Source organism: Cryptomeria japonica, chromosome 3, assembly GCF_030272615.1.
Source record: "Cryptomeria japonica chromosome 3, Sugi_1.0, whole genome shotgun sequence".
Classification (NCBI taxonomy): domain Eukaryota; kingdom Viridiplantae; phylum Streptophyta; class Pinopsida; order Cupressales; family Cupressaceae; genus Cryptomeria; species Cryptomeria japonica.
In genome coordinates this window covers 431,644,158-431,671,682 of record NC_081407.1, presented here as the reverse complement: position 1 = coordinate 431,671,682, position 27,525 = coordinate 431,644,158, and the positions used below count along the sequence as shown (strand labels likewise).

The 27,525-nt window shown below is 39.6% G+C and overlaps 2 protein-coding genes across 2 annotated transcripts in view; both read left to right on the top strand.

Moving 5' to 3' along the window:
• The window catches only part of LOC131070411 (beta-glucosidase 42), a 260,228-nt gene that overhangs the window by 64,335 nt on the left and 168,368 nt on the right, over positions 1–27,525 (top strand). The window lies entirely within an intron of this gene.
• LOC131070410 (uncharacterized) lies at positions 11,355–13,488 on the top strand. Its single transcript, XM_058005920.2, has 2 exons — positions 11,355–12,908; positions 12,988–13,488. Exons 1-2 carry the CDS (start codon positions 12,395–12,397, stop codon positions 13,068–13,070), a joined length of 597 nt encoding a protein of 198 aa, XP_057861903.2. The 5' UTR covers positions 11,355–12,394; the 3' UTR covers positions 13,071–13,488.

The following is a 27,525-nucleotide window of genomic DNA, read 5'->3' as shown; positions in this document are numbered from 1 at the left end:
ACACTCAGAAAACACTCCAAACATCTGAAATTGATACATAAATCCGCAACATTGTTGTTCAATCCACTCCTCTGAATGCAGAGATGTCACAAGCTCGACTAGTTGCTGTATTGCAAGCAAGAAATCAAGCGGTTGCTAGGAGGTATGCATGTCCCAAATTTTGGCAGCACTTTGTTATAATTTTCTTCATGGATGACAAATGAGAACCCAACACTCATATTTATAGACTCAAGAGGCTCAAATTCAAATTCACATGGTGCCCAAATCCTCTTTTCTTCATTTGAATTTCATTTCATGGTGCTCCAAGGCTTGGCGCCCCCTCCTTAAGTTCTCTAATTGAACTTTTCCTTGGTCAACATGTTACATCATAAAAACATTATAAACAAGAAGTACTTTTTCAACCTTGGCGCCACCTGATTGAGGAGAAATTATAAGACTTTTGAACAAAAATATGCTTTACCCCTTCCTAAGTCGTCCACCATAAAATTTAAATATTAAAACCTTAGGATGCAGTATTAATATATAATATGTCACCTTCAATACAAAACTGATTAATGCCAAATTGAGCCAGAAGTTGAAGTGCTGAAAACCATCAGGATTGAACTGGGTTGGAGCTTTTCATTGAACTGCTTTTGTTTTCTTATTGTCTGAAATAACACTTATTAAAAATAGTAAGTCTTGAAAACAACTCCAAAAAGTTTGCTCTTCGAACCCTGTGGATGAGCTTAGAAAACCCAGAAAAACCTAGAAACCCTGACGACTACTTCCAACTTACTAAAAATAGTAAGTTCTGAAAACTTCTTTGAACTGAATGCTTGTCACATCCTACGAAGCTCTCGGAAAACCTAGAAGGAATCCACAACCTAAATTGTAGAATTCCAGCTCGTCCATCATCAACAGCTCCTGCAAACCTCCACAAAAGTTGGAAACCCTAATTTTTGCTTCTAGTTAGCCTACGAGTCTCCGGAATAGGCTAATGGCCAACTGAACTTCTCATCATTGAGAAGGGGACATTACAAATTCCTAACAAATAGGTTCTTAACATGAAATACTAATACTATAAATTAGCTTTAGGAAAATACTAATGTTATGAATTAGCTTTAATGCAATACTAATATAACTGTTTAATCTTACGATGCAAAAGTACACCACAATATTATCAACCTTCCTTGAAAGAAAAATTGGAACATAACAAAATCTTGAACCAGTTATTATGTTAAGTTTTTAACAAAGCCTTTTTTCCTTCTTTTCTTACTGTACTTTTTCAAATCCAAGTCTGTTACTAGAAACAAAATGTTCATCAATTAGGTTTTCTCTTGGTTTCATTTCGAAAAATGCCAAGGAAGATACAAATGGTGCTAGTGTTGTAACTGTATTGTCAATGAAGTGCAGTTCAAGAAAAAAATGGCAGGATACACTGTTTGATACCGCTGTAGTATGCTGCCCTATTTGCTATTAATTTCTTTTTGTTTTGGAATGTGTTTTTATTGTTTTTGCAATTTTTTCTAATGACAAATATAGCGCAGATAAATAGGAAATATTGCAACACATTCAATTAAGGAAAAATAGATAATACTCATAAATTACACAGTTGAAAATTCCAAATTTTATTTCTGATCTAGAAATATAGTTTCTCTAAAAAATAACAACCCAATTCCTAAAAATACACTACATATCTAAATCCAACATATCCAACAAATGCAAACTGGTTTTGCTTGAGATGCTCACAAAAATCACCAAACTCTTACTCCAAAGCATAGATGGAACACTTGTAGAGTACTCGGCGAGTTTTTACCACTTTAACTCGCAGCAAAAACTCGAAAAGTTTTTTGCAAAAACTCGGAGAGTTTCTATAAAAAACTCGACTAGATTTAAAAAAGAGGCCCAAACATGTCAAAAAATTATCTATTTTTGTTTTTTCAGGTCAGTTTCATCATCTTCATCAGAATATATACATGAAATATAACATTTAAGTATAATACTTTGAGTTATATTTCATGTATATATTGGCAGGATGTTTGAGAGTGGTTTCAGATCTCTAGGAGTTATAATGCAAATTCTAGGCTTTAGAAGATCTTTTAATTTTTCAGATTTAGTCAAATTTCAGTAATCATTATGCTCCTATCAACATTCTCTCGCTCTCTCTATCTCACTCACTTTATCTGCCTCGAATTTTAGACCTATCTATCTCCCTATCACTCTTCCTCTATCCCCCTCTCTACCACACTCCATCTCACTCTCTCCTCTCTTCCCCAAGATATAGACCTATCCCTCTACCCCTCTTTTTCTCACCCTCAGACCCCGGCGAGGGGTGCTACTCTCAACCTAATTTTAATTTGCAGATGCTTGGTGGCAAAGTTGGGGTGGAAATACCCAAATCTCAAAAAAATTGCCCTCAGAATCTTATGTCAACCTTGTAGTTCATCTAGTTGTGAGCGCAATTAGAGCTTGTTTGAAGCCATCGACATGAAGAAGAGGAGCAAGTTAGCTCAAAAACGCCTCAATGACCTTGTCTTTGTGCAATATAATTTTCGATTGCGCGTAAGAAAGGTAGAGGAAGTAGCAGGTGGTCCACTTGACTTGGATGATATAGATCCTTATAGTGATTGGACATCACAGGAGCAGCCTCCATTGTTTTCCGAGGATGACATCACTGATTTGGAGAGATAGGCTATGGAGGAGGAGGGGGGTGGATTTGGTTTCACGCTGGATGGCATTGAGGAGGAAGAGGATGAGGATGAGGAGTCATTGCCAGTGCCACAAGTAGGTGGAGACATAGCTTCATCCAGGATGGAGGATGAGCCATCCATACCGAGCGAGGAGGCACAGTCACGCCCATTACAGACTTCTAGGACTAGACCCTCTAGTTTTACCTCTCCCCTAGTTTTTGCTAGAGCTTGGAAGAGGAAGTTGTAATTGTAATTTGTAATGATGTATTTACTTTTGGTTTTACAAAAACTATTTACTATTTTGCTTCCAGGCTTCCAGTCATCAGCATTCCTCATGAGGATGTGATTTTGTAGACACTTTGCATTTAAATATATGTAGAATCAGCTTGTTTCTTTTGTGTTATCATTTATTGACTCATTAGATGCATCTTCTCATTAAATTTTGCAAAAAAATGTATTTTTTATTAAATTTAAGCGTGTTTTTAAGTTACCGAGTTTTTCCCCGAGTTTTTCCGAGTTTTTGCCGAGTTTTTGCCGAGTTTTTTTCCTAGGGGCTTGGCGAGTAGAGCCGAGTCCCGAGTAGTCCAACAATGCTCCAAAGCGAATGCCAACCCTCACAATCTATTCCAAACGCTATGCTAAAGGTATGCAAGGAAGTGCAGGTCCAAAATGCTCCGAAACGTAACCTCCTCAAAGCCCTAGAGGCCTAAGTGGAAGGTGTACTACCAGCTCTAGAAATGTATGACCAGCTTGGAGGAAGGAAAACCAACAATAAACAATTAAATCTTCTCTCAATCTCTTCCTACTTTGCCCTTCACAAAACTGGTGCTCAATACCTCTGCAAACTGAAATGAAAATCTCCACAAATAAGCATTACTGTGTCTCGTGCACGAAAACACCAAGAAATTCTCCAGATAGTGTCTTTCAAATACATAGAGATTGTTACCTACAAGGGTTTCTGCCCTTACAAACCAAGATAACAATCTTCCCTAGAAGAAATAACAATATTTAATATCAAAACTTAGCATATTCAAATGAATTCCCAAAATGCCTTTTTATTCTTCCCCAAGAGGTTCAAACCTCTTCTCCAGGCACACTTTATTAAATAAAAGTCATCTCTATTAATTCTCAAATGTCCTATTAAAAATAAGGGGCCCATATATTTAAAATAAGACACTTTTACTTTATAACTGGACCCCTTATAGTCCTTTATTAAATAAATTAAAATAATGATAAAGTTAAACCTTTAATTTAACTTTTTTAATTGATAACTTATCTTTATTTAATTTAAAATGCCTCAACTATAAAATATTGAGAGTCATTAGAACTGAACCCACTGGCAATACTAAAAATAATAACCCAGGCAATTGGTCTAGTGCATGCTTGAACTAAGTTATTAAAGATAGTAAGTAATGTAAGACACCCAAAATCACTCCAAAAAAGGCATTCCGTTCATAATTTCGATGGGAGCTCAACTAATCATGAAATACTGTCAAATTGTTGGATAAATTACCTTCAATGTTCCCTAACCCTAATTCAATAGTCTATGAGAACTAATTGAAAGGCTAAAGGTCCACCAACTTAACTGGTTAGGTAGGGGACATTATAGTCCACCCTTCCCAAAATTGCATGTCCTCAAGGAATTTCAGCTCTAGATGCTACAAAATTTGTTCATTCTCCCATGTGGCATCCTTTATTGGGAAGTTTTTCATTTGACCAAAAATTCTTTGATAACCCTTTTTCAAAGAGTGTGCTCTCTGGCATCAATGATGGCCTTTGGAATCAATATGAACTTCCCCTTCTCATCCAATTGTGGCAACTCAAATGAGGGAATCACATTATGTCCGAGTGCCTTCTTGAGACTAGATACGCGAAACACATTGTGAACTATACTGCTAGCTGGCAACTCAAGCTCATAGTTAATCTCTCCTACCTGTTGAGACACTCTAAATGGACCATAAAATCTGGGTTTGACCTTTTCTGCTCCACTCTTTTTAAGAGTAGACTATTTGTACGGTTGCAATTTCAATTAAACCATGTCGCCAACCTCAAAACAATGCTTTGTCCAATGCTGGTCAACATACGACTTATGTTGATTCTATGCCTGTTGCAAGTTTTCTTTTAGTAGCTTCATGATGTCCCAACTCTCTTGCCTCCTTTGCCTTAGGCACTCTGCTATCCTCAAACAATAGATCCATGAATTTGGGAGATTCATATCCATATAAAGCCATGAATGACGACATCCTGATAGACATGTGATGAGTATTAATATAGCAATACACACCAAGCTGTATCTATTTGATCCAAGCTCTCTATTGCCTAGAAACATAGTTCTTGAGATACCCCTCCTCCCATTCGTTCACTATCTCTGTTTGTCCATCTGTTTGTGGGTGGTAGCTAGTGCTAGGAGTGATCTCAGTCCCACTCAAATTGAAGAGATCCTACCAAAATATAGTAGGAACTTGTCCCTATCACTAATAATATTTTTGGACATCCAATGCAATCTGAAAATCTCTCTGAAAAACAAGTTAGAAACTTGTGTCGTTATATAAGTTGTTGAAATGGTGAAGAAATGTGCAAATTTGATTAACTTGTCAATGACCATGTAAATGCAATGTTTACCCTATTTCTTAGATAGCCCTATGATGAAATCCGTAGAGATAGATTCTCATTTCTGATTAGGAATGGATAGGGGCTGAAGTAGACCAGTTGGATAAGTATGGTCATTCTTGTTTTGCTGGCAAGTGGGACACTCTTTCACATACTTAAGGACTTCTTTTTTAAGCCCTTTCTAAGTAAATCTCTCTAGGATTTGCCTGTAGGTCTTAAGAAACTTGGGTGACCAGTCATAGGTGCATCATAGATAGTCCTCATTATTTTCACCTTAGGTTGTGTAGAAAGTACCAAATAGATTCTATCCTTGTATATGATTGACTCATTGACCATTGTGTACTTGTCAGCATGAAGTGTGCCCTCTATAACATTGGTCACCCATGGATTTTTGACATACTCCGCTACAATTAACTCCCTCCAATTAGCATAAATCTCTGTCAAAGAGCATATATGAGGCCTCCTAGAAAGTGTATTAGGAACTATGTTTTTCTTTCCCTTGGCATAAACAGTGTCAAAATCATATGCCTCAAATTTGTTGACCCACTTTGGTTGCCTCTCATTGAGATCCTTTTGGTTCATGAAGTATTTGATGCTATTGTGCTTTGTTGAAATGTCCCCTGATAATTTTTTTCAATTTTTAAAAACAATAATTTCACCCATTAGCGTTAGCAAGATGAAATATTGAGAGCAATACATATTGGCGGTTGGAGCAGCCACTTCCACTTTTCAGTGGGATAAAGAAATGTTGGAAATTAACAACTACTTGGCTGTATAACCAGCCAATTACAAATCCAAGAAGACTGAAATTAAATAAGACAATCACTCAACCACTTTTCAGCGGGAGGACATGAGTACAATATAAAATAGAGATAGGCAGCGTAGCCAACCTCTATAACCAAACTATATCACTCAACCACTTATTCAGTGGAGGGCCAGAGTACAATATGAAATAGAGATAGGCGGTGAAGCCAGCCCCTTCCACTTATTCAATGGGCATTAAGAAACAATTCATAATGAAGTTGCTGTTAGTACTACTAATCAGCATTACAATAAGTAACATGAATTGCAAATCAAGAGGTATTACTATCTAACAACTGCAAATGATGTCCAATGTTATTCTCAAGTTTCAAGAGACTCTCCACCAAAGAAACAACCCCCAAACTCCAAACACTAAATCTAATATACTTAATTGGCAAACTGAAAATACAGACCAACAACATAAAAACTAACTAAAATGCTCGTAACTCCTTTAAAACTTGATGGAAAGGCTAGAAATCAAACTGAAGAAGGCTAGAGAGGAGACGCCAAAACCCAAACCCAAACCCCTAACAAGCAACAAATCTCACCTAACACATATTGCACGCTTCCCAATGCAACCACATACATGGTATGGCCTGGGAGAGAGGGTGAACTTCGTTATAAATTCAAATCTGCATTAAAACCTCTGAAAATTTGCAAAAAGGATCGCCTAGGCCAAAGGAAAACAAGGAGAGAATACCTAGAAGCAACAAAAACCCTCTCGAAGACTTATGATTGAATTTCACTTTCAGCTCCACAATAAACCAGCAACCTGGAGGCTCACAAAACACCCCAAAATATTAGAAAACTGAAAAAGCATCACCAAAATCCATCTCAATGTAGCTCAATCTATTCCTCTGAATGAGAAATAGTCTCTCTAATCAGCTAGGTGCTATCTCTCAAGCACAAAACTGACACAAGCTAGGAAGCTCTCAACTTTGAAGCACAAGTTTGGCACAAATTCGGTAGCACTTCGTTACAAAATATTCATGGATACCAAAACAAGAGCCTATCACTCTTATTTATAACCTTAGTGTTTACAAATTCAAATTCACATTCCCTCCAAATGGACGCCAAACCCAAATGCACACTAATTTCACCTTAATTTGAAATTTGCATTTTATTTCCCCTCCTTTCCAAGTCGACCTTCACAAGGTAGCAAATATACTTTATAAAAATGTGCGTCCAAGATGAATAAGTGAAATGTATCACAAAAATAAACTTATTTCTTCCTAAGGCATCCATCATGCCTTAACTGATATTTCACTTTATAAAACATTTCATGAGCACATAAGGAAGGGCGTACCACTTAAGGAGGTCAAATAATAATATAAAATGCATTAAGTGAAAATACTACTTAGGCGCCCAAACCTTATGACTTAAAATAATACTTTATCACCTCAAGTCGTCCCTTAAGTCATAACCAGAAATACATAAGTCACACGCCTAGGCCAAGGGACATTAAAATATATTAAAAATACTTTTCCCATACGCTGAACAACTGCCATAATGAACCAAAGGCTAAAAGTATTGAAAACCGCATTGCCAAAAATAGCCTTTGAACTGGACCACTAAAACTTGCCAAAAATAGCACTACCAAAAATAGTACTTACTAAAAATAGCATAATGCTAAAAATAGTGTGTCCAAATGCACTTTAACCATATTTTGAGCAGATGTCGTAACTTACTAAAAAGAGTAAGTCCAGAAAAGTCTTCAGATTTGTTTGCATGTCACACCATCGTGAAGCTCTCTGAAAACCCCAAAAAACCCAGAAAAATAAGTTATCCTCACCCCCACTTACTAAAAATAGTAAGTTTACCAAACTCCATTGATTGCTCTATGCATGTACCATCATTGTGAACCTTTCTGAAAACCCAGAAGGAATCCAGAATCAAAACTGTAAAACTCCAACATGCAAGCCACCAAAATTGCCAAAACATCCTTCTAGAAAATAGGAAACCCTAATTTTGCCTTTGACTGACCAACGGGTCTCGGGATTGGCCAATAGTCCCCAAAACAAACTAGAGCGGAAAAGGGGACATTACAGAGGTTGGCTTCGCTGCCTATCTCTGTTTCATATTGTACTCTGGTCCTCCTGCTGAATAAGTGGTTGAGTGATATAGTTCCATTATAGAGGCTGGCTATGCCGCCTATCTCTATTTTATATTGTACTCCTGTCCTTCTGTTGAAAAGTGGTTGAGTGATTGTCTTGTTTAATTTCAGTCTTCTTGGATTTGTAATTGGCTGGTTATACCGCCAAGTAGTTTTTAATTTCCAACATTTCTTTATCTCGATGAAAAGTGAAAGTGGCTGGTCCAACCGCCAATATGTATTGCTCTGAATATTTCATCTTGCTAATGCTAATGGGTGAAATTATTGGGTTTAAAAGTTGAATTTTTTTTTGAGGGGACATTTCAGTGGTATCAGAGCTGGTTTTCTTGCCAGCCTGTGAGTTCAGTTGATTAATTTCTCCATGAGTGATAGAGAAATCAGTTATTCTTGCCATCCTGCGCTTTCAACAAAAATTTAGAATTTAATAATAGGTTCATATGATTATGTGTAGGGGAAAAAAGCGAGACTAGGTTAATCATGCCCTAATCCTACCTTTCGACACACATTACGGAATACGAAAGAGCCTAGAGATATCGCACAATTGGCTACTTCTTTTGGTGAAAGAGAGAGCCACGGGATATCTATTAGGATTTCTATTCCCTTGTTGAAATTGTAAGATCAAGTAGTGCAAGTTCAAACCCTAATCTCAAAATGCAAGTATGAACTAATAACAAGATTGCAGAATTGAGATTAAACAATGAACAGCTGTAAGTGTAAGGATAAAATAAGAATGCAGATATGTACCCGGAGTCGAAATCGGACTGAAAATGTTCGGGACGGGGGCGCAGGCGCCACTGTCCTGAAAACTGCATCGGAAACCACTGTTCTGCACCCTGAAACACTGTCGGAAAGTCGTCGGAAAGCTGTTTGTCCGGAGGACCAGGGCGCCCAGCGCCTCTGTCCCAAGGACCAGGGCGCCCAGCGCCCCTGTCCTGGTCTTCTGAGCTGCAATTTCACACAGGGTTCTGCCTCAGCCTTCTCTCTCCGGTTCTGTGTCCCGCGGCGTCGTCCGAATCCCGAAACCTGCAATAATATCTGAAAAGGGGGAGGGGCGGCTATATAGGGTTTTGCCTTAGTCAAACCCCCGCTTCGGTGATTTCCACCTCCACGAATAGCCAAGTTGTTTTGTAAAATGTATTGTGTGTGCAAACCTAGTGTGTGTGCAAGGTCCAAAATGCAAGAAAGCAAACTAGAGCAACCTAGAAAGTAAACCCTAATTGCTTGTAAATGATAATGTAAATGCTCTAAATCAAGATGCAATGTGATCTAAAGCATGAATAAATGATGTATCAAAGCTTATGCAAAGACATGAAAACAATAGGAAATCATACCCAACCCTCGAGGGAGGAGTACGAGCCAATCTTCAGTCGGTAATCTCTTATTGTTCTTCAATGTCTTCCAAGCCCTAAGTGGATGAATGAATTTGATAGATGCTTGATAAAATGATGTTGAGTGTTGTTGAAGTCCTCAAAGATCTGCTCTTTCGCTGCATATGAAGTTCCTGAAAACAAAAATCCGATCCCTTCAAATGAGAAAAGAGAGCTCTTATGTATGAAACCCTAGGTCGTAAATTCGTATTTTGGCCGACCTAGAGATTGAATATCCTGCCAATTTCTTGGGGTTAAGCTTTATTTTATGATTGGATCGTGCTCCCAAAATTTCGGGAAAAATGTCCGGGACCATGTTGCACGGGCGCTATGGTCCCGACAACTTTTCACCAAATTTTCAGGGCCGTTGGATATGATGATTTTAGAGAGAATCCCGAAGTTACAGGTGATTTCGAGATGTTTAGACCCCGAAACCAACCCCCCCAAGTTCGAAATAGGACTTAATTAGGGTTTTTGATTAAGTGGTGTATTGGAAGAATAAAATGCGAAGGGCACGCTTTAGTGAAAGGGCCCAACTTTATGATGTAGAAAATGATGAAATAGGGCCTTAGACCTAATTAATTTGATTAATTAAGTGCTTAAGGAGAAATGCAATGCAGAATGCAAAATGCACTAAGGCGGGTGCTAAACTAGGTGCGAAATTGTACCACCCTAGCGAGTGCGTATAATTTACGACGCTACATTTAGCCCCCACTTTAGCGGTCATATGAGTACTACGTGCATATGCAAGCTAAAGTACAGAAAAGTAAACATTATTTGAAAAAGGATATATCCATAAGTCGTCGGACGAAGCCCCCAGCGGTATCTGCAGTACACAATTAGGAACCGCACCCTACAAAACAAACGTTAGATCACAAAATCACCTAATGCTTACTAGGGAAAGTGATGAAATCTGTGAGTAGCTATATGCCCCCCCCGTTTCGACTTGCTTATTTAGGGAGGTGAAACAGGGTAGCATGTTTACTTGCGACAAATTGTGTAAGAGAGCGTTGATGAGGAGTGTTCACTAAATAGGCTTCATCAGAGCACTTTTTGGAACATCCCGAGAGTAGGAGAAGGAAAGTACGATTCCAACGCAACAAACGGCTCGAAAATCGCATCTCCCAAACTCAAGTTATGATAAAATGAATGATAGAAGAAAAAATTAGGGTTTCAAGAAGTAAGAATAAACAAACGAGAGTATATACTTCGAAAGTGACACTTGTATTCATCACTTTGTCGATTTCAGGATACTATTCAGTGCAGCGGAGCCCACCTAGCCATCACCATGCCTTCACGACGACCGGAGCGTCCCACGAGGATCGAGATCCTGCGCCAGGCCGTGATCGACGACGAGCCATTGGACGAGGTGAGTTGACTGAACGTTTGACTTTTGATTTTTCGCATGTTTGACTTTTCTGTGATCGAATGCGGACCTTGAATGCCGACCGGGGCCCACCTAGGGTGCCATGGTCCCTGAGGGGCGCCCTGGTCCCCCCAGGGCGCCATGGTCCCTGACAGGGGCGCCATGGTCCCTGCAGGGCGCCATGGTCCCTGACAGGGCGCCATGGTCCCCATCAGGGCGCCATGGTCCCCCATCAGGGCCTGGCGAGGGGTTACAAGGCGAGCATACAATGTACGACAGTTTGCATTTGCGATTTCGATGATTGAGTACTGATTATGGTCATGTTTTCGTTTTGCAGGGTCTCCCGTACATGAGAGAGCATACAGCGGGACACATTCTTCGCACTTTGCGAGATCAGATTCCACGGTTGACTCAGTCAGAGAGAGACACCCTATCGATAGTAGGATTGTGGTACGTGATTCTTATGCCGGCCATTCGATTTCATCCTGCGATGCTGATGGCACTGATGGAGAGATGGGATCCTGACACCTCTACCTTTCACCTTCCGGTAGGAGAGCTGACGGTCACACTCGAGGATGTGTACCGTATACTGCGTCTTCCTATCAGAGGAGCGACAGTCACATACACGACTGATCGGGTAGCGGAGGATCATCAGAGGGAGCAGATGTATTGCATAGGGAGAGTCATGCCGAGCGAGACGAGAGGCCGTATCATGGTCAGCTGGCTCTTACATCCTACAGGGGAGATACCACTTCTGAGACGCCTCATGATAGCCATCATAGCACTAGCTGTCTGCCCTAATGGGCGAGGGACACACATGCACGGGGGCCTCACATGGTGTATCAGAGCGATGGAGAGACACAGGAGAGTGTATGCCTGGGGTCGGAGTATGCTTGCGCATCTCTATCACGACCTAGAGGAGTATGTATTCGGACAGGGTTGTAGTTTGATGACATGCACACTTCTGCAGGTGTGGATCTTAGAGCACGTCACATGCACCAGGCCCGTCGGCTTTCCACTGAGTATAGCGAGCGAGCGACCTAGGGTGTTCGCTTATCCACTGACCAGCGAGTGGAGATTTGGAGATTTGTTATATTGGAGAGTGATTATTGACAGACTGACATCCAAGGTGATAGTGTGGAGACCTTACCTACTGATGCACAGATGGGATGGGATGGAGAGACAGTTAGCATGTCTACAGAGGAACCGCCTACTGCGAGGACGATATGCACACATCATAGTCCCTTTCTACTTTGATTGAGTACGGAGGCAGTTCGGACTAGAGCAGTGTGTTCCAGCCGATGTGCCCATCTATACTCGACACTCACGGGTCCATCCCAGACCTAGAGCAGTAGCGAGACCGACGGTAGATGATATCGAGACGACAAACTTAGAGGGATCAGATCAGGATGTAGTCACTGACTATTCTGCAGAGCCTGGAGCACAGCGCAGATATGTTTCATGGTTCATGAGATCATATCCAGGTCCTATCTTTCCACCAGATCATCCGACAGGCTATCCAGGCCCATGGAGACATGGAGACCGAGACGAGGACGAGGGATCCAGGTCAGAGGAGTCAGAGGAGGGAGAGGATCATGAGGAGGCGGAAGATCCTGATCCACCTACAGGCGATCAGCCCAGTGACGAGGAGGAGGAGGACGAGGATGCAGATAGAGAGGAGGACGAGGAGGATGCAGGTGATGACGCGGATGAGGACGAGGATGATGAGGACGATGAGGAGGAGGATAGAGATGATGAGGAGGAGTCAGATGCAGCTCCCCACCATTCAAGAGACGATACCATAGCTCTGGATCCACCTCTTATTCCCCAACAGGGGGAACAGGAGGCGATACGGAGACCTGTCACCAGTACCGTCCAGCCTACACCCATCGTGGATAGAGTATATGAGCGAGGGGAGCCTAGCGGTTCTCAGTCACAGATACTACCATATCATGATCCCTACTGGCGCGAGGGAGATCCAGGTATAGTAGGTTTATATTGATTGATTAATGTTTTGATGATAAAGAATGGTACTAACAAAGATCTGTTCTACTGCGACAGCTAATGTGCAGGAATGGCGTTCCTTGATTCAGCAGGCAATGACAGACATTTCCATGATAGCACAGATCCCCAGTTCCTCATAGATTGCCTATAGGCCTCAGGGGAACGCAGGTCGGCATGAGAATTTGTTTTTCCCATTCCGAGTACAGGTAGATATATGGAGGGAGAGAGAGAGAGTCCTATCAGAGGACCTCCAGCAGGCGCGACAGAGAGAGAGAGTCCTATCAGAGGACCTCCAGCAGGTGCGGTGGGACCTAGTAGCGGCTCAGACCGAAGCTACCACCTATCGTGCGATCCTTATGGATAGGGATCGTAGGAGTTCCTCTCGGAGTCACTCACGATCTGTATCGCGCTATACACCCATGGGTCCACCTCCACGGCCAGATCAGGAGGGAGCATCCAGTCGACACTCTCCAGCCACTAGCCCTAGAGATAGGAGATGATTGTATGATGTAGGAGAGGTCACATTTTGGATGTACAGTGACCTATGTTTGTATACGATTCACACATATATATATGTATATATACATGCTTCTCTTTTGTCTCAAATGTGTTATCTCTAATGCTTAAAACAATGTATGTTTTGTTTTGATTAAATCTAATACATTTGGTAAATGTACATGTATGTTCAGAATTTAATTTCTATGTGATTGATTTCTCAATGCTCCATGATTAAATTGATACATGTGTGACTTAATTAAAATATTTAATCAAGTACAACATTGATGATAAGGAAGAAATATGCATTAAGTCTAAGAATCATATAACTAATGTGATTTAATTTTGAACTTAAACACAACATGATACGATTCTACTTAACACACATAAAGACACTGTATAATATGCTAGCATAATGGAAATGTAAATCTTTCACAATTTACATAAATGAATTCAAGACAAACTATAAAGTAAGAAGGCACGCTTGTCAGGAACGAAGCAATATAGATTAAACAATATAACATTTAATTCTATTTTGCTTTAATTAAGAAACACTAACATATTATCCAATGTTGAAGATACATAAGAAATGAAGAATTTAAGCATAATATCTACGCAAGTGCATAGCATTGATAGGTTCTTTAAGAGGCGTACCGTCTACATCCGCTATTTTGTAAGCACCTGATCCATAATCCTCAATAACGATATATGGTCCAAGCCAATTAGGACTAAATTTTCCCTTTTCGTCCGGCAAGGCATTCACATTGCGCTGATTCTCATAAAGGACTAAATCACCTACTGAGAAGGAACGTTGAATAACCTTATCATTATAGCTTCGCTGTAGAGTTTTGTGATACGCTTGGATATGCTCAAGAGCGTTTATACGCTGTTCATCAAGCATCTCAAGCTGTTGAAGTCGTTGTTCTCTATAAGAGTCATCATCTATTATACCTTTAAGAGAAACCCTAAGTGATGGAATTTCTAACTCTAAGGGCATAATAGCGTCAACACCATAAACAAGATTATAAGGAGTAGTTCCCGTAGCAATTCGTACACTCGTTCGGTAGGCCCAAAGAGCGTAGATTAGCTGGTTACTCCAATCCTTACCATGCTTATTTACGGTTTTACAAAGAATTTGCTCAATTATCTTATTGGATGATTCGGCTTGACCATTTGACTGAGGGTAATACGGTGTAGAAAATCGATGTTTGATATGATACTTCTCGAGGAATTTCTTCACGTCCTTGTTCTTAAACGAAGTTCCATTATCTGAGATAATAGTGGAAGGTATCCCAAATCGAGAAATAATGTTTTCTAGGAGAAATTGACAAATCACTTCAGCAGTAGTAGAGCGGAGAGGAATAGCTTCTACCCACTTCGTAAAGTAATCCGTTGCAGTTATAATGAAGGTGTGTCCTTGAGATGAAGGAGGAGAGATTTTTCCAATAAGATCCAAACCCCATGCGGAGAAGGGCCAAGAAGCTACTTGAGAGCGGAGTTCTTGGGCAGGAGCATGAATCAGGTTATTGTGTTGTTGACATTGATGACATTTTTTAACAAATGAAAAGGAATCCTTCTGCATAGTTTGCCAATAGTATCCCATACGAAGCAGCCTATGAACCAGGGATTTACCCCCAAAGTGCCCCCCACAGGCACCCGAATGTGCCTCTTCAAGGGCAATAGGGATTTCCGACTTGTTAAGACAACGAAGGAGAAGACCATCATAACCCCTTCGATAAAGGACATTAGAAAGGATGATATATCTAGCAGACAACTTGCGGATTCTAGCCCTAGTGTTCCTATTAGCAGAATCAGGGAAGGTACCATCGGTCAAATATCTTACAATATGCGAGAACGATTCATCTGAGTCTACAAAGTCACAACATGTTACCAAGCTAGAATCATCTTCAATAGCTGGAGAAATAAGATTGTGAATAACGAAGTTAAGATCGACCATAGGGTCCTCTAAAGATACTAACGAAGCCACACATGCCATCGCATCCGCATGTCGATTATCTTTTCGAGGAACAGGTTCCATGGTATAAGAATCGAAATTTTGTAATAAAGAGATAGCTAGGTCTTTATATTGTGATAATTTGTCCTGTTTTGCTTGATATATTCCTGTTACTTGTCTTATAATCAATTGCGAATCTCCATAGATATGTATGTGTTTTATATTAAGAGCTAAGGCTACTTTTATTCCTGCTATAAGAGCCTCATACTCAACAATGTTATTGGTACACAGGAAATTTAGACGATATGACAAGGGAATAGGTTTCTTTGTAGGAGAAACCAGAACAACACCTGCCCCCGATCCCGTACGACACTTAGAGCCATCAAAGTATAACTCCCAAGTTTCATCTTTCTCTATAGAAAGAATGAAGTCATCAGGAAAGGATTCAGGGTTAGGGAATGAAAAAGGTGAAGGGGCCTCAACTAAGTGATCGGTCAACGCTTGTCCTTTAATTGCTCTTTGTGAAACAAATTTAAGGTCAAATTCAGTTAACATCATAACCCACTTAGCGAGACGTCCTGATAAATCAGTTTTAGAGAAAAGATGCTTCAACGGATCAAACTTAACCATGACGTGGACTTCTGAATTTAAAAGATAATGTCTCAATTTCTGAGTCGCAAACACCACGGCCAAGCATTGTCTTTCTATCGCAGAATATCGGGTCTCATAATCGAGTAAAGTACGACTTATGTAATACACCGGACACTCCTTACCATCTTTATCATGTTGTGCTAACAATGCTGCGAGAGCATGAGAAGAAGCAGCTGTATACAGGATAAAGGGTTTAGAAGGTTCAGCAGGTTGAAGAATAGGAGGACTAGCCAAATACACTTTTAAATCTTCAAATGCTTGCTGACAATCCTCATTCCATTGAAAAGTGATATCCTTTTTAAGAAGTTGAGTAAAAGGAAAGGTACGATCCGCAAGCTGAGACACAAACCTACGAATAGCTTGAATCTTTCCTTGTAAGCTTTTAAGTTGAGATACATTTCGAGGAGGTGGCATGTTAACAATAGCATCTATTTTCTTAGTATCCACCTCAATCCCACGATGCGAAACTATAAATCCTAATAGTTTTCCACTATCCACATCAAAAACACATTTTCGGGGATTCAAGCGCATGTGATATTTACGAATTCTTTCAAAAATTTGTCGAAGAATTTTAACATGATCCATGCGAAGAAAAGATTTGGCCAGAATATCATCAACATAATCCTCTAAAATCTTATGCATATAATCATGAAAGATAAGGGTCATCGCTCGCTGATAAGTTGCACCGGCGTTTTTAAGTCCAAAAGGCATCATTATCCAACAAAACGTACCCCAAGGAGTGGTAAAAGCGGTTTTGAATTGATCTTGAGGGTTAATGAAAACTTGATTGTAGCCTGAAAAACCATCCATGAAGGATAAGAGGGCATGTCTTGCCGTAGAATCAACTATCATGTCAATGTTTGGAAGAGGGAAATCATCTTTTAAAGAAGCCTTATTTAGATCCCGAAAGTCGGTACACATTCTTATTTTGTTATCTGGTTTAGCCATAGCGACAATGTTTGAAATCCATGGGGAATAGTCAATAGGGCGGATAAATCCAGCCTCCAATAATTTTTCAATCTCAGCTTTAACAAGCAGAGCTATCTTAGGATTCATTTTTCGAATCTTTTGTTTCACGGGCTTAGCATCAGGAACTAAGACAATATTATGAGTAACGATCTTAGGATCTATACCAGGCATGTCAGAATATGCCCAAGCAAAGATCTCAGGGAATTCATGCAATAGTTCTTCATATTGTTTCTGTTCCTCTTCATCCAAACATTTTCCAATTTTAATGACTTTCTCTTTATTGCAAGGATCCATCTTAATATCAGTGGTGTCACTTATGAGGAGATTACTTTGTTGAGGAGTATCCTTTAACTGAGGGAATTCTTTCACAATCTCGTCATTATCAATCTCTTTTCCAAAATAGGCTTCAGTGTTCAAACAATAAGGGAGTCCCCTATTGTGATGATAACGAGGAAGAGTGTCATAGGCTCCCAAGAACTCAGCTAAAGCATCGTCGGTAGGGAAGATATCTAGAGCACAATCACCCGAAGAATCCTCATCAATATACTCAGGGTGTTGTATTGATAAAGATGTAGAGATAGCATTAACACTAATGCATGGTCTTTTAGAGGCTTTAGTACGTCTGCAGGGATTATAACCAAGTCCAAAGGCATAATGTTGAAAATTAGTCTCTAGAGGAACTCTTATCCCTTGTTCATTAGCACCACAACCTTTTCCATGATACCCATGCTTAGCGAAAATGCGAAAACCACGACCATAACGATCGGCCATTTCAGGAAGAGAAGGTGGTTTTTCATAAGACAAAGAATCAAACTCTTCATAATTATAGATGTGAGGAGAAGAAGTTTGAGAAGCGGCCACAAAATTATTACTCATAGCTTCAGGTAAGGTTGATTGACTTTTAGTTTCTTCTTTCTTTTCAACTTTATGATTTTCAGCTTCTTCCTTCTTTCCAACTTTAATTTCTCTAGAAGGAACCTTATATTCACCTACAAAGGTAGGGTTAAAATCAAGAGATCCCCAATCATCTTCTGCGAGATCCTTCTCAGGATCAAAATCCTTTTTATGTGTAGTTTCAAGTCGAGAAGGATTTTCTTCAGGAGTTCCAGATTCATCCAAAGGATTTTGATCATCGGAAAGCGAAGACTCATCGATAGGTTTCTTGTTTAAAGAGTCATCACTAGACAAGGATGGCTTAGAAGAATCTCCTTTGGAATTAGATGTTTGTAGACAAGCTTGAAAATTAGTATCTCCCATCAAACTATATGTCTTATTGTTATAAATGAATTTAACTTGTCTATGCAATGTAGAGGGGACAGCTTGCATGCTGTGAATCCAAGGCCTCCCTAATAACAAGTTATATGTTAAATTTCCCGGCATAACATGGATAGGAGTAGGCAAAGTAACAGGTCCTACTGTGAGAGGTAAGGTGATGATACCCAATGAAGTCTTAGCCACATTATCAAAGCCACGAATGGAACGAGAGTCAGGCTCCATAAGAGAAGTATCCACATTCATCTTATGCAATAGATTGATGCTACACACATTAAGGCCAGAGCCATTATCTACTAGTGTTCGTCTTATAGCAGTGTCTTTCATGACAACCACAATCATCAAGGGATCATATTGTTGTTGGACTTCACCAGTAGGCAACTCATCTTGCGTAAACACAATTTGAGGTTTAGGATTCATCACGGAGTTAACAAAAGATGCTATATTACTAGATGTATTCGGTGGAGGAACATTCAAATCTTTCAAGGCATCTTGTAACATTCCATGATAAGCGGAAGAAGTTTGAATCAAATCCCAAAGGGATATCTTAGCAGGGGTAGCTTTGAGTTGTTCTATGAGATCATATTCCTTACCCATAACTTGCGAAATACGGGGAGCTTGAGGAAGAATTGGTTGAGGATTAGGAAGAGAGACTGGAATAACAGGAGGAGGATTAGGTTGCCTATTATTTCTGGTATGATAGGTATGGGCAACCGCATGATAACTCTCTCTAGTTATTTGCTTAGCATAATTGTAAGGACTTATAGGTTTTCTTCCTTGTACGGTGATGATTGGTTTATTCGGAGTACAAAAGGAATCATGATCATACCTTCCTTGGACAGTAAGGAGAGGAGTTTTAGGAATTTGAAAGGTGGGGGAAGGATAAGCACCTTGGACTTCAAAGAGAGGCTTGTTATATTCATTCAAATTTATCATGTTAACCAATTTAGAAGTCTTGTTTTTGTTTAAAGGTTTCGACAAAGCCACAAAGTCATCAAGAGCATCATCCAACAAAGCATGATCATATCGATTAAAAGGTTTGTCTTTTGATTCAAAAGGAGACATCTCCTCATAGAGGGGATTATTGAAAACAACCATGTTACTAGATTCAGGGGAAGAGTGGATAGGAATGTATCCTTGAGAGGAATCATTCGACTTATCTTTCTCATCACACCTAAATGGCATAGTAACAAGGTTTATGAGTTTTTGGTAAAATGAAGGTTTAGCATCCTTAGGGTTTAAAAACTCATCTAAAGCTTCATCTAATTCATCTTGGCTATACTCATAATAATCATCAAATGCATGAACATTTTGCAAATAGAAATCTGACATTTTGAAAAGATTGCATAAAATTTAAACACACAATGCAAAGAAACACAAGTTTTCTCTCTTTTTTTTCTTTTTTCTCTTTTAATGAAATGAAATGAAAACACACTAAATCTAGATCTAGATCTAATAAATGCAATGCAAGAGGAAGCAATGATAGATTCACGTCGGGTTCACCAAAATGTGTAGGGGAAAAAAGCGAGACTAGGTTAATCATGCCCTAATCTTACCTTTCGACACACATTACGGAATACGAAAGAGCCTAGAGATATCGCACAATTGGCTACTTCTTTTGGTGAAAGAGAGAGCCACGGGATATCTATTAGGATTTCTATTCCCTTGTTGAAATTGTAAGATCAAGTAGTGCAAGTTCAAACCCTAATCTCAAAATGCAAGTATGAACTAATAACAAGATTGCAGAATTGAGATTAAACAATGAACAGCTGAAAGTGTAAGGATAAAATAAGAATGCAGATATGTACCCGGAGTCGAAATCGGACTGAAAATGTTTGGGACGGGGGCGCGGGCGCCACTGTCCTGAAAACTGCACCGGAAACCACTGTTCTGCACCCTGAAACACTGTCGGAAAATCGTCGGAAAGCTGTTTGTTCGGAGGACCAGGGCGCCCAGCGCCTCTATCCCAGGGACCAGGGCGCCCAGCGCCCCTGTCCTGGCAGGACCAGGGCGCCCAACGCCCCTGTCCTGGTCTTCTGAGCTGCAATTTCACACAGGGTTCTGCCTCAGCCTTCTCTCTCTGGATCTGTGTCCCGCGGCGTCGTCCGAATCCCGAAACCTGCAATAATATCTGAAAAGGGGGAGGGGCGGCTATATAGGGTTTTGCCTTAGTCAAACCCCCGCTTCGGTGATTTCCACCTCCACGAATAGCCAAGTTGTTTTGTAAAATGTATTGTGTGTGCAAACCTAGTGTGTGTGCAAGGTCCAAAATGCAAGAAAGCAAACTAGAGCAACCTAGAAAGTAAACCCTAATTGCTTGTAAATGATAATGTAAATGCTCTAAATCAAGATGCAATGTGATCTAAAGCATGAATAAATGATGTATCAAAGCTTATGCAAAGACATGAAAACAATAGGAAATCATACCCAACCCTCGAGGGAGGAGTACGAGCCAATCTTCAGTCGGTAATCTCTTATTGTTCTTCAATGTCTTCCAAGCCCTAAGTGGATGAATGAATTTGATAGATGCTTGATAAAATGATGTTGAGTGTTGTTGAAGTCCTCAAAGATCTGCTCTTTCGCTGGATATGAAGTTCCTGAAAACAAAAATCCGATCCCTTCAAATGAGAAAAGAGAGCTCTTATGTATGAAACCCTAGGTCGTAAATTCGTATTTTGGCCGACCTAGAGATTGAATATGCCGCCAATTTCTTGGGGTTAAGCTTTATTTTATGATTGGATCGTGCTCCCAAAATTTCGGGAAAAATGTCCAGGACCATGTTGCACGGGCGCCATGGTCCCGACAACTTTTCACCAAATTTTCAGGGCCGTTGGATATGATGATTTTAGAGAGAATCCCGAAGTTACAGGTGATTTCGAGATGTTTAGACCCCGAAACCAACCCCCCCAAGTTCGAAATAGGACTTAATTAGGGTTTTTGATTAAGTGGTGTATTGGAAGAATAAAATGCGAAGGGCACGCTTTAGTGAAAGGGCCCAACTTTATGATGTAGAAAATGATGAAATAGGGCCTTAGACCTAATTAATTTGATTAATTAAGTGCTTAAGGAGAAATGCAATGCAGAATGCAAAATGCACTAAGGCGGGTGCTAAACTAGGTGCGAAATTGTACCACCCTAGCGAGTGCGTATAATTTACGACGCTATAGATTAGAAGATTAGAGAAGAAATTCTTGGCATGTTTGAGGAATATGATACACTTCCTCAAGTTATTAAGGAAGAATTACCTTTCAATTGTTTCATGAACCACCATTCGAAATTATGTTACAAGATTGCGTTTGCAAAGAAAAAATACCATATGATAGCTCTTACTTTGTTTGCTCAAGAAGAGGAAATAAAAACTTCAAGTGAGGAGCTTGAGAATGTTGATGATGATTCCCATGTCATGCATGCATCTACCATTGAAAATTAGTAGTTGAGGTTGTGCATGATGAGTTCCTTAATGTTTCTTATGGAGCTATTGATGGTGTTGAATGCACTCATATGCTTATACAGGAAGAGCAGATGAAGATTGAAGAAGATACTGTCATTGAGATTATAGAACCTCAACCAGCTATGATAGATTAGCCACAAGGTGGTATGAATCCTTTTGGTTCCTCTAATTGAGTCTAGCATTGTTTCATCACCTTCACCTCATCTTGGCAAGGAGTCAAACCATAGTTTGGGATTTGTTGAGTATGATGATGTTCACCAATTAGCTAAAAATGATGATGATGAGACAAGCTTTGAAGAGGAGTTACATGAGACTTGGGGCAGCCATGAAATCACTGCTAGAAGGTATGACAAAGATTCTGATTTTGGTATTCATCATAGCAGCAGTTCACTTTCTTTGGAAAATTAGTTTGTGGTTTCCAATGATAACCCATTGTTTGAGATGGGTATAGAGAAGACATATGACAATCCACTTTTTGAGTGGGAAGATGGAACATCACTTGGTTCTAGCATTGCTCTTGGTGAGAATAGCAATGTTTGGAAACCAAGAGAAGATTCAAGGTCTAAGTTGGAGTTTGGTTTTCAGCCTATTGATGATCTATGTTCACATTATGAAATAATTGGTTACCCTCATGGTAGACCACCAGATCTGGATGATACTTGGAGATGTGGTGAGCACTTTTTAACTGAACAAAGTAATTGGCCCTTTAGCATTTGGGATCTAGGTGTGAAGGCAGGTAAGGACGACGAGGAAACCGTTTGGGATGATGTAATGTCCCTTGTATTAACACTTAGAAAATAGGGGCAATTGCCTTACAAAATCAATCACAATAAACTTCTTTCCTTTAAGTCTCAATTATTATTATTATAAATTACGACCTATAATACCACTTTGAATGTTTACGTTATGCAATTGATAAGATAGATAATGATGATGTTATTCAAAGAATAATGTATATGTTGAATATAGATTACTGCGATATCTGATATAACATTTTGACTTATGCAAGAATGATCTCTGAACTATATCTGATTTGTATTTTGATGTATAATATGAATAGTGCAATGAATGTGTTGATAGCTATCTCTGATATGGCAATGAAAATATGCTTCAATCTGCTTCTACAGCTAATAGCAGTGAAATGTCTTGCTACTCCTGATATAACGATTTTCCCTTGCAAAAGATAGAGAGATGAAGTCGCCTATGGCGATCTCAATGCATGCAATTTCTGATTAGTTAAGGTTATCAATCTCTTATGTTGTTTCTGATGTATACGTGAGGATTTATGCAGTGACCAAGATGTTCCAATCTGCTAGCTATAAAGATCTTTGCTTTTCGTTATGTATTGGTGAGAAATGGACCTTCTAATGACAGAAATGTTACTATAATGCTGTGTCTGATATGGCAAGAATAATGTGCTGGAAATCTTCTCCTAACACCTATAATGATGTAGGACGATTGCTGTTTCTGATTTAGACCTGGAGAGTATGCAGAGTGTCTGGTTTCGTTTCCCCCTATCCTCCTCCGACCTTTTTTGAGAAGCTTATCAATGGCCTTCTTATACACGATAATGGGAGTGAATAGTTTTTTCTGGCAATGGACATGACTCCTGCCCATTCATAAATGCTCCATTGTTGGTTCTAATTGCATCCATTGATAATGATTATTGGTTGGCTTAATATTGTGCCTCTTCATGGATCGATTAGAATGCTAATTGTCTTGTTATGTTTTAACTACCAATTGGTATGCTGCCATTAAAGTTGACACACATGAGCATCTTCACGGAATCACTTAATTGTTCAATGCATGACTATCGATCTCCTTTAATCTTGGTTGATCCTTAATATGTAACGATACTAGGTCAAGGCAATTGGATGCTTGTTGTGTCTCCCTAGTAGATCACTATGTTGCTTGTAGTCATTAGTCCATACAGATGGTCCTGGATGCTTGCGAGTCTTTATTCCGATGGATGAACTCCTCCATCTTCTAACATTAAAATGTTTTGCTCTTTTACTTCACCGAAATGATTGAATATGGTATTAGTTGATGACTTCTATCATGATGATGTAAATTAGTTTTGGTTTATCAATATGAGTCGGCTTCCACTCCATAGATGTCTTGAGAAAGATTCACGACTTAGGACATGCTGAGATGAAAACCACCCATCGCTATCACATGTTTTCGTAGCACTTCACATTTGATACAAATCTTTCTTCAATTTTGTTGATATGATGAACAAGGGTATATATTACCCTTTAATTGATTATCATTTCTACAATTTTGTCTCTTTTAGAGACTTCACAAAATTGAGGAATACTAGCAATGTAATGTGCAATTTTTGGGGACATTACAGATGAATTTCCCTTTGATCCTGATGAGGCTCAAAAAACAGATTGTGTTGTAAGCTATGAAGAGGCCATTAGAGGAGAAGGTGTCTTTGGATAAAGAGTTTGCTTGACAAAAGTCCATAATGACCCCTTTGAGATGGTTGCAACCACTAAAGAAGAATATGTTTCTGTAGAAACTTTCAGAACAACGATCAGCAATGACTCATTTATCAAGTTGGGGGCTACCATGTCCTTTGATCAAGAGAACATTGAGGAGGATGTAGAGCTAGAGGACCATATGGTTCTTGATGATGGAAAGTTTAAAGAGGTTATAAAATTAGAAAAAAAACAAAACTAAGGGGGATATTTTATTTGTTTTGATGATGAACTTGCCCCCAACTAGGTATGGTCTAAATTTGGCCAAGGCATGCATAATGGCCATCTCCCTATCATACACAAAGTAGCTCCTCTCCACACCACTTAACTTCCTACTCTCAAATACAATGGGGTGCTTCTCTTGCATCAAAATTGCTCCTATACCCTCTCTTGAAGCATCACACTTCGAATCAAAAGGTTTGGTAAAATTAGGTATTGTCAAAACTGGACATGTAGACATTCCTTTCTTGAAGTGCTCAAAACACTTTTGTGCTGAATCTGACCACTCAAAGGCTACCTTCTTAGTCAAATTTGTAGGTGGAGATGCAATTTGTAAAAAGCCTCTGACAAGCCTCCTATAGAATCCACAAAGAAAAAATAATCCCTTAAGTTGTGTGAGATTTGTAGGAGTAGGCCTCTCAACAATAGCCTTGATCTTCTTAGGGTCCACTCTTACTCCCTTTGCATTGATGATGTGACCCAAATAGAGAAGTTTTGTCATCTCGAAGTCACACGTAGACTCCTTAGCATATATAGGCTCTCTCTAAAATGCTCGATACCTTCTCAAGGTGTTGCATATGCTCCTCCCAAGTCTTACTGAATATCAAGATGTCATCGAGAAATATCAAAACAAATTTCCTCAATTGTTTCTTGAACACCTAATTCATGCAACTCTTGAAAGTGGCTGGAGCATTTTTCAATCCAAAGGGCATAACCAAATCTATCCTAGAAAAGTATTGAGCCTCATGCAACTCATGAATCAATTCATCTATATCTTCTTTCCTCAAATCTATCTTAGAAAAGTATTGAGCCTCATGCAACTCATGAATCAATTCATCTATTTTGAGAATTGGATATCTTTTCTTGATTGTTTTTTATTAAAGGCTCTACAATCAATACACATCCGCATTGTAACATCTTTTTTTACCAACACTACTGCTGAGGTGAATGGGCTTTTGCTGGGTTTTTTGTGCCCTATCTCTAGTAATTCCTTAATTGCCTTTTCTATCTCATTCTCGTGCCTTTTAGGGTGTCAATAGGGAGTAGTAATCATTGGTTTGCCTCCTGTTATGCTTTGCGCATCACGCCCTGCCCTAGGGACCCCCTTCCATTAGTCTGGTTAGCTCCATGTGAAGAAGAGGTTCTGTGTTTCACAGCCAAAGTGAAATGTGACCTTTCAAATACCGTGATGAATGCGAAAATAACCCCCACGACTCCTCTTAGACCCCCTGCGAAACCCAAAAAATACTCGAATTCGGCTTAGAAGATCAAAAACGTGAAGTAAAGAGGGGCTGAAATTTCATTGTTCCAAACCTCCTACCATCACCAAAAAAACCCCCAAGTCCTTAAGTTGCCAATAGCTCGAAAATGCGAAATAGAGGTCAGAGTGAATGCATAAGGCGAAAATGAAAATTGTGAAGGCCAAAGTTCGGCATTTTCTAGCCCATAGTTGTGCATTTCATCTTAGTTTTGCTCTGCAATCGCCGATAAATTCCCCTTGCATATGCCTGATAAATTCCCCTAGAAAACACCGAGAGAAATACCAAGCCAGGGAAAAAGAGAATCGTATTTTGGTCATCCTTAATGTCATCGGTAAAATTATTAAAAAAAATCAATTTCGCGTTTTTGACATTTAAAATGGAGAAAGTTCGGGCTTTGCATTTAAAGGAAATCGTTCTCTCTTTTTTTTATCATAAGCCTCATATGCCGAAATTGCACCCTATTTTGCTGATAGAATTCTAAGCTCAAAATAATAAGGTTCGGCCAAGTATATTTCTTTCAAGCCCGTGAATACTAAAGAGCATCAAAACGAAGTGTAAGTTCGAAGCAAGGAACCAAGGGCAAAATGTTAGAAAATTAAAACAATGATAAAGTGTAGATATATTTATGAATTGCTTCTTTTGTGCCTTCAAATGTGCCGGCAAAATGCCGAAATCCCCAAAATGGCAACAAAATAATTAAAAGGGGGTCTGAACAAAATAAAGTCTAAATGTTTCATAAGTCAAAGTTGTTGAACACAGAGTACCATTGAGAGGGGGGTGAATCAGTGGTTCCTAAACTTTTTGACTTTCAAATCAACTTCAGAATATCAGTTATTCACTTAAACACTAAACAATCAAACCGATAGAACAAGAAAGAAAGCCAAAGAGATCATTCACACAAATGCAACTCTCAACACCAGATTTACGAGGAAAACCCAATGTGGGAAAAACCTCGGTGAGAAAAGCTGCTGGAGACTATTGCTCTAATCCAGCCTCACAGGTAAAACACTGAATTACAAAGATTTAGGGCACCAACCCAAGGAGCACCAACCCCTTCACCTTTTAGGGCACCAACCCAAGGAGCACCAACCCCTGCACCAAGCTTCAGCTTGGCGATGTATATTGAAATACTAGTTGAATACAATTAAGGCTTCTTGTTGAAAATGAATTCTGTAACTCTTTGATCAAATAACTCACTATCGGTTGAGAGTCTTTTCTCCTCCACTGAATCTCACACTACCGGTTGTGGGATTATCTTCTTTGATTCTCGGCCTCTGTTATCTTTCTCTCTCTCGCCCTCACATAGTCTCTCAACCCACTGTGTCACACTTGGATGCTGCCTGCTCTGCCACACCTTGCCGGTTTAGCTTAACTATGAAACTATAGTTATGCCGGTAGAACCCTCTCACCGGAATGCTTGCTCACTTACTTTGCAACTTTCTTAGAACTGTTTCTAAGGCTAGCAATTCTTCTCTTTCACTTAATCTCTCTTTTCTCTTCCTCTTCTCTACAGCATCAGCTTGCTCTGTCTTGAGCTCTCCTCTTTATATCGTGATTTCCCGCCAGAAAGCAATTCAAACTTTAGAGCGGTTAGGGTTTTCTCTTCCCGACACAATCTTCATGAGATCCGATCCAGCCTGTCTTGGATCGATCACCTATCCTTCAGGGATGCATCTGTACACGGTTTCCATTATCCAATGCATATTTGCTGAAAATAGCAATCTCGAACAAGATTTCTTGCCTTGAAATCTGTCGACACATAAAACGCTTTAGCTGTTTCCTTTTCGAGGTCTTCTTGAATCGGATTTCCTTTGCATTGATCCAGGCGCCAACTACTCC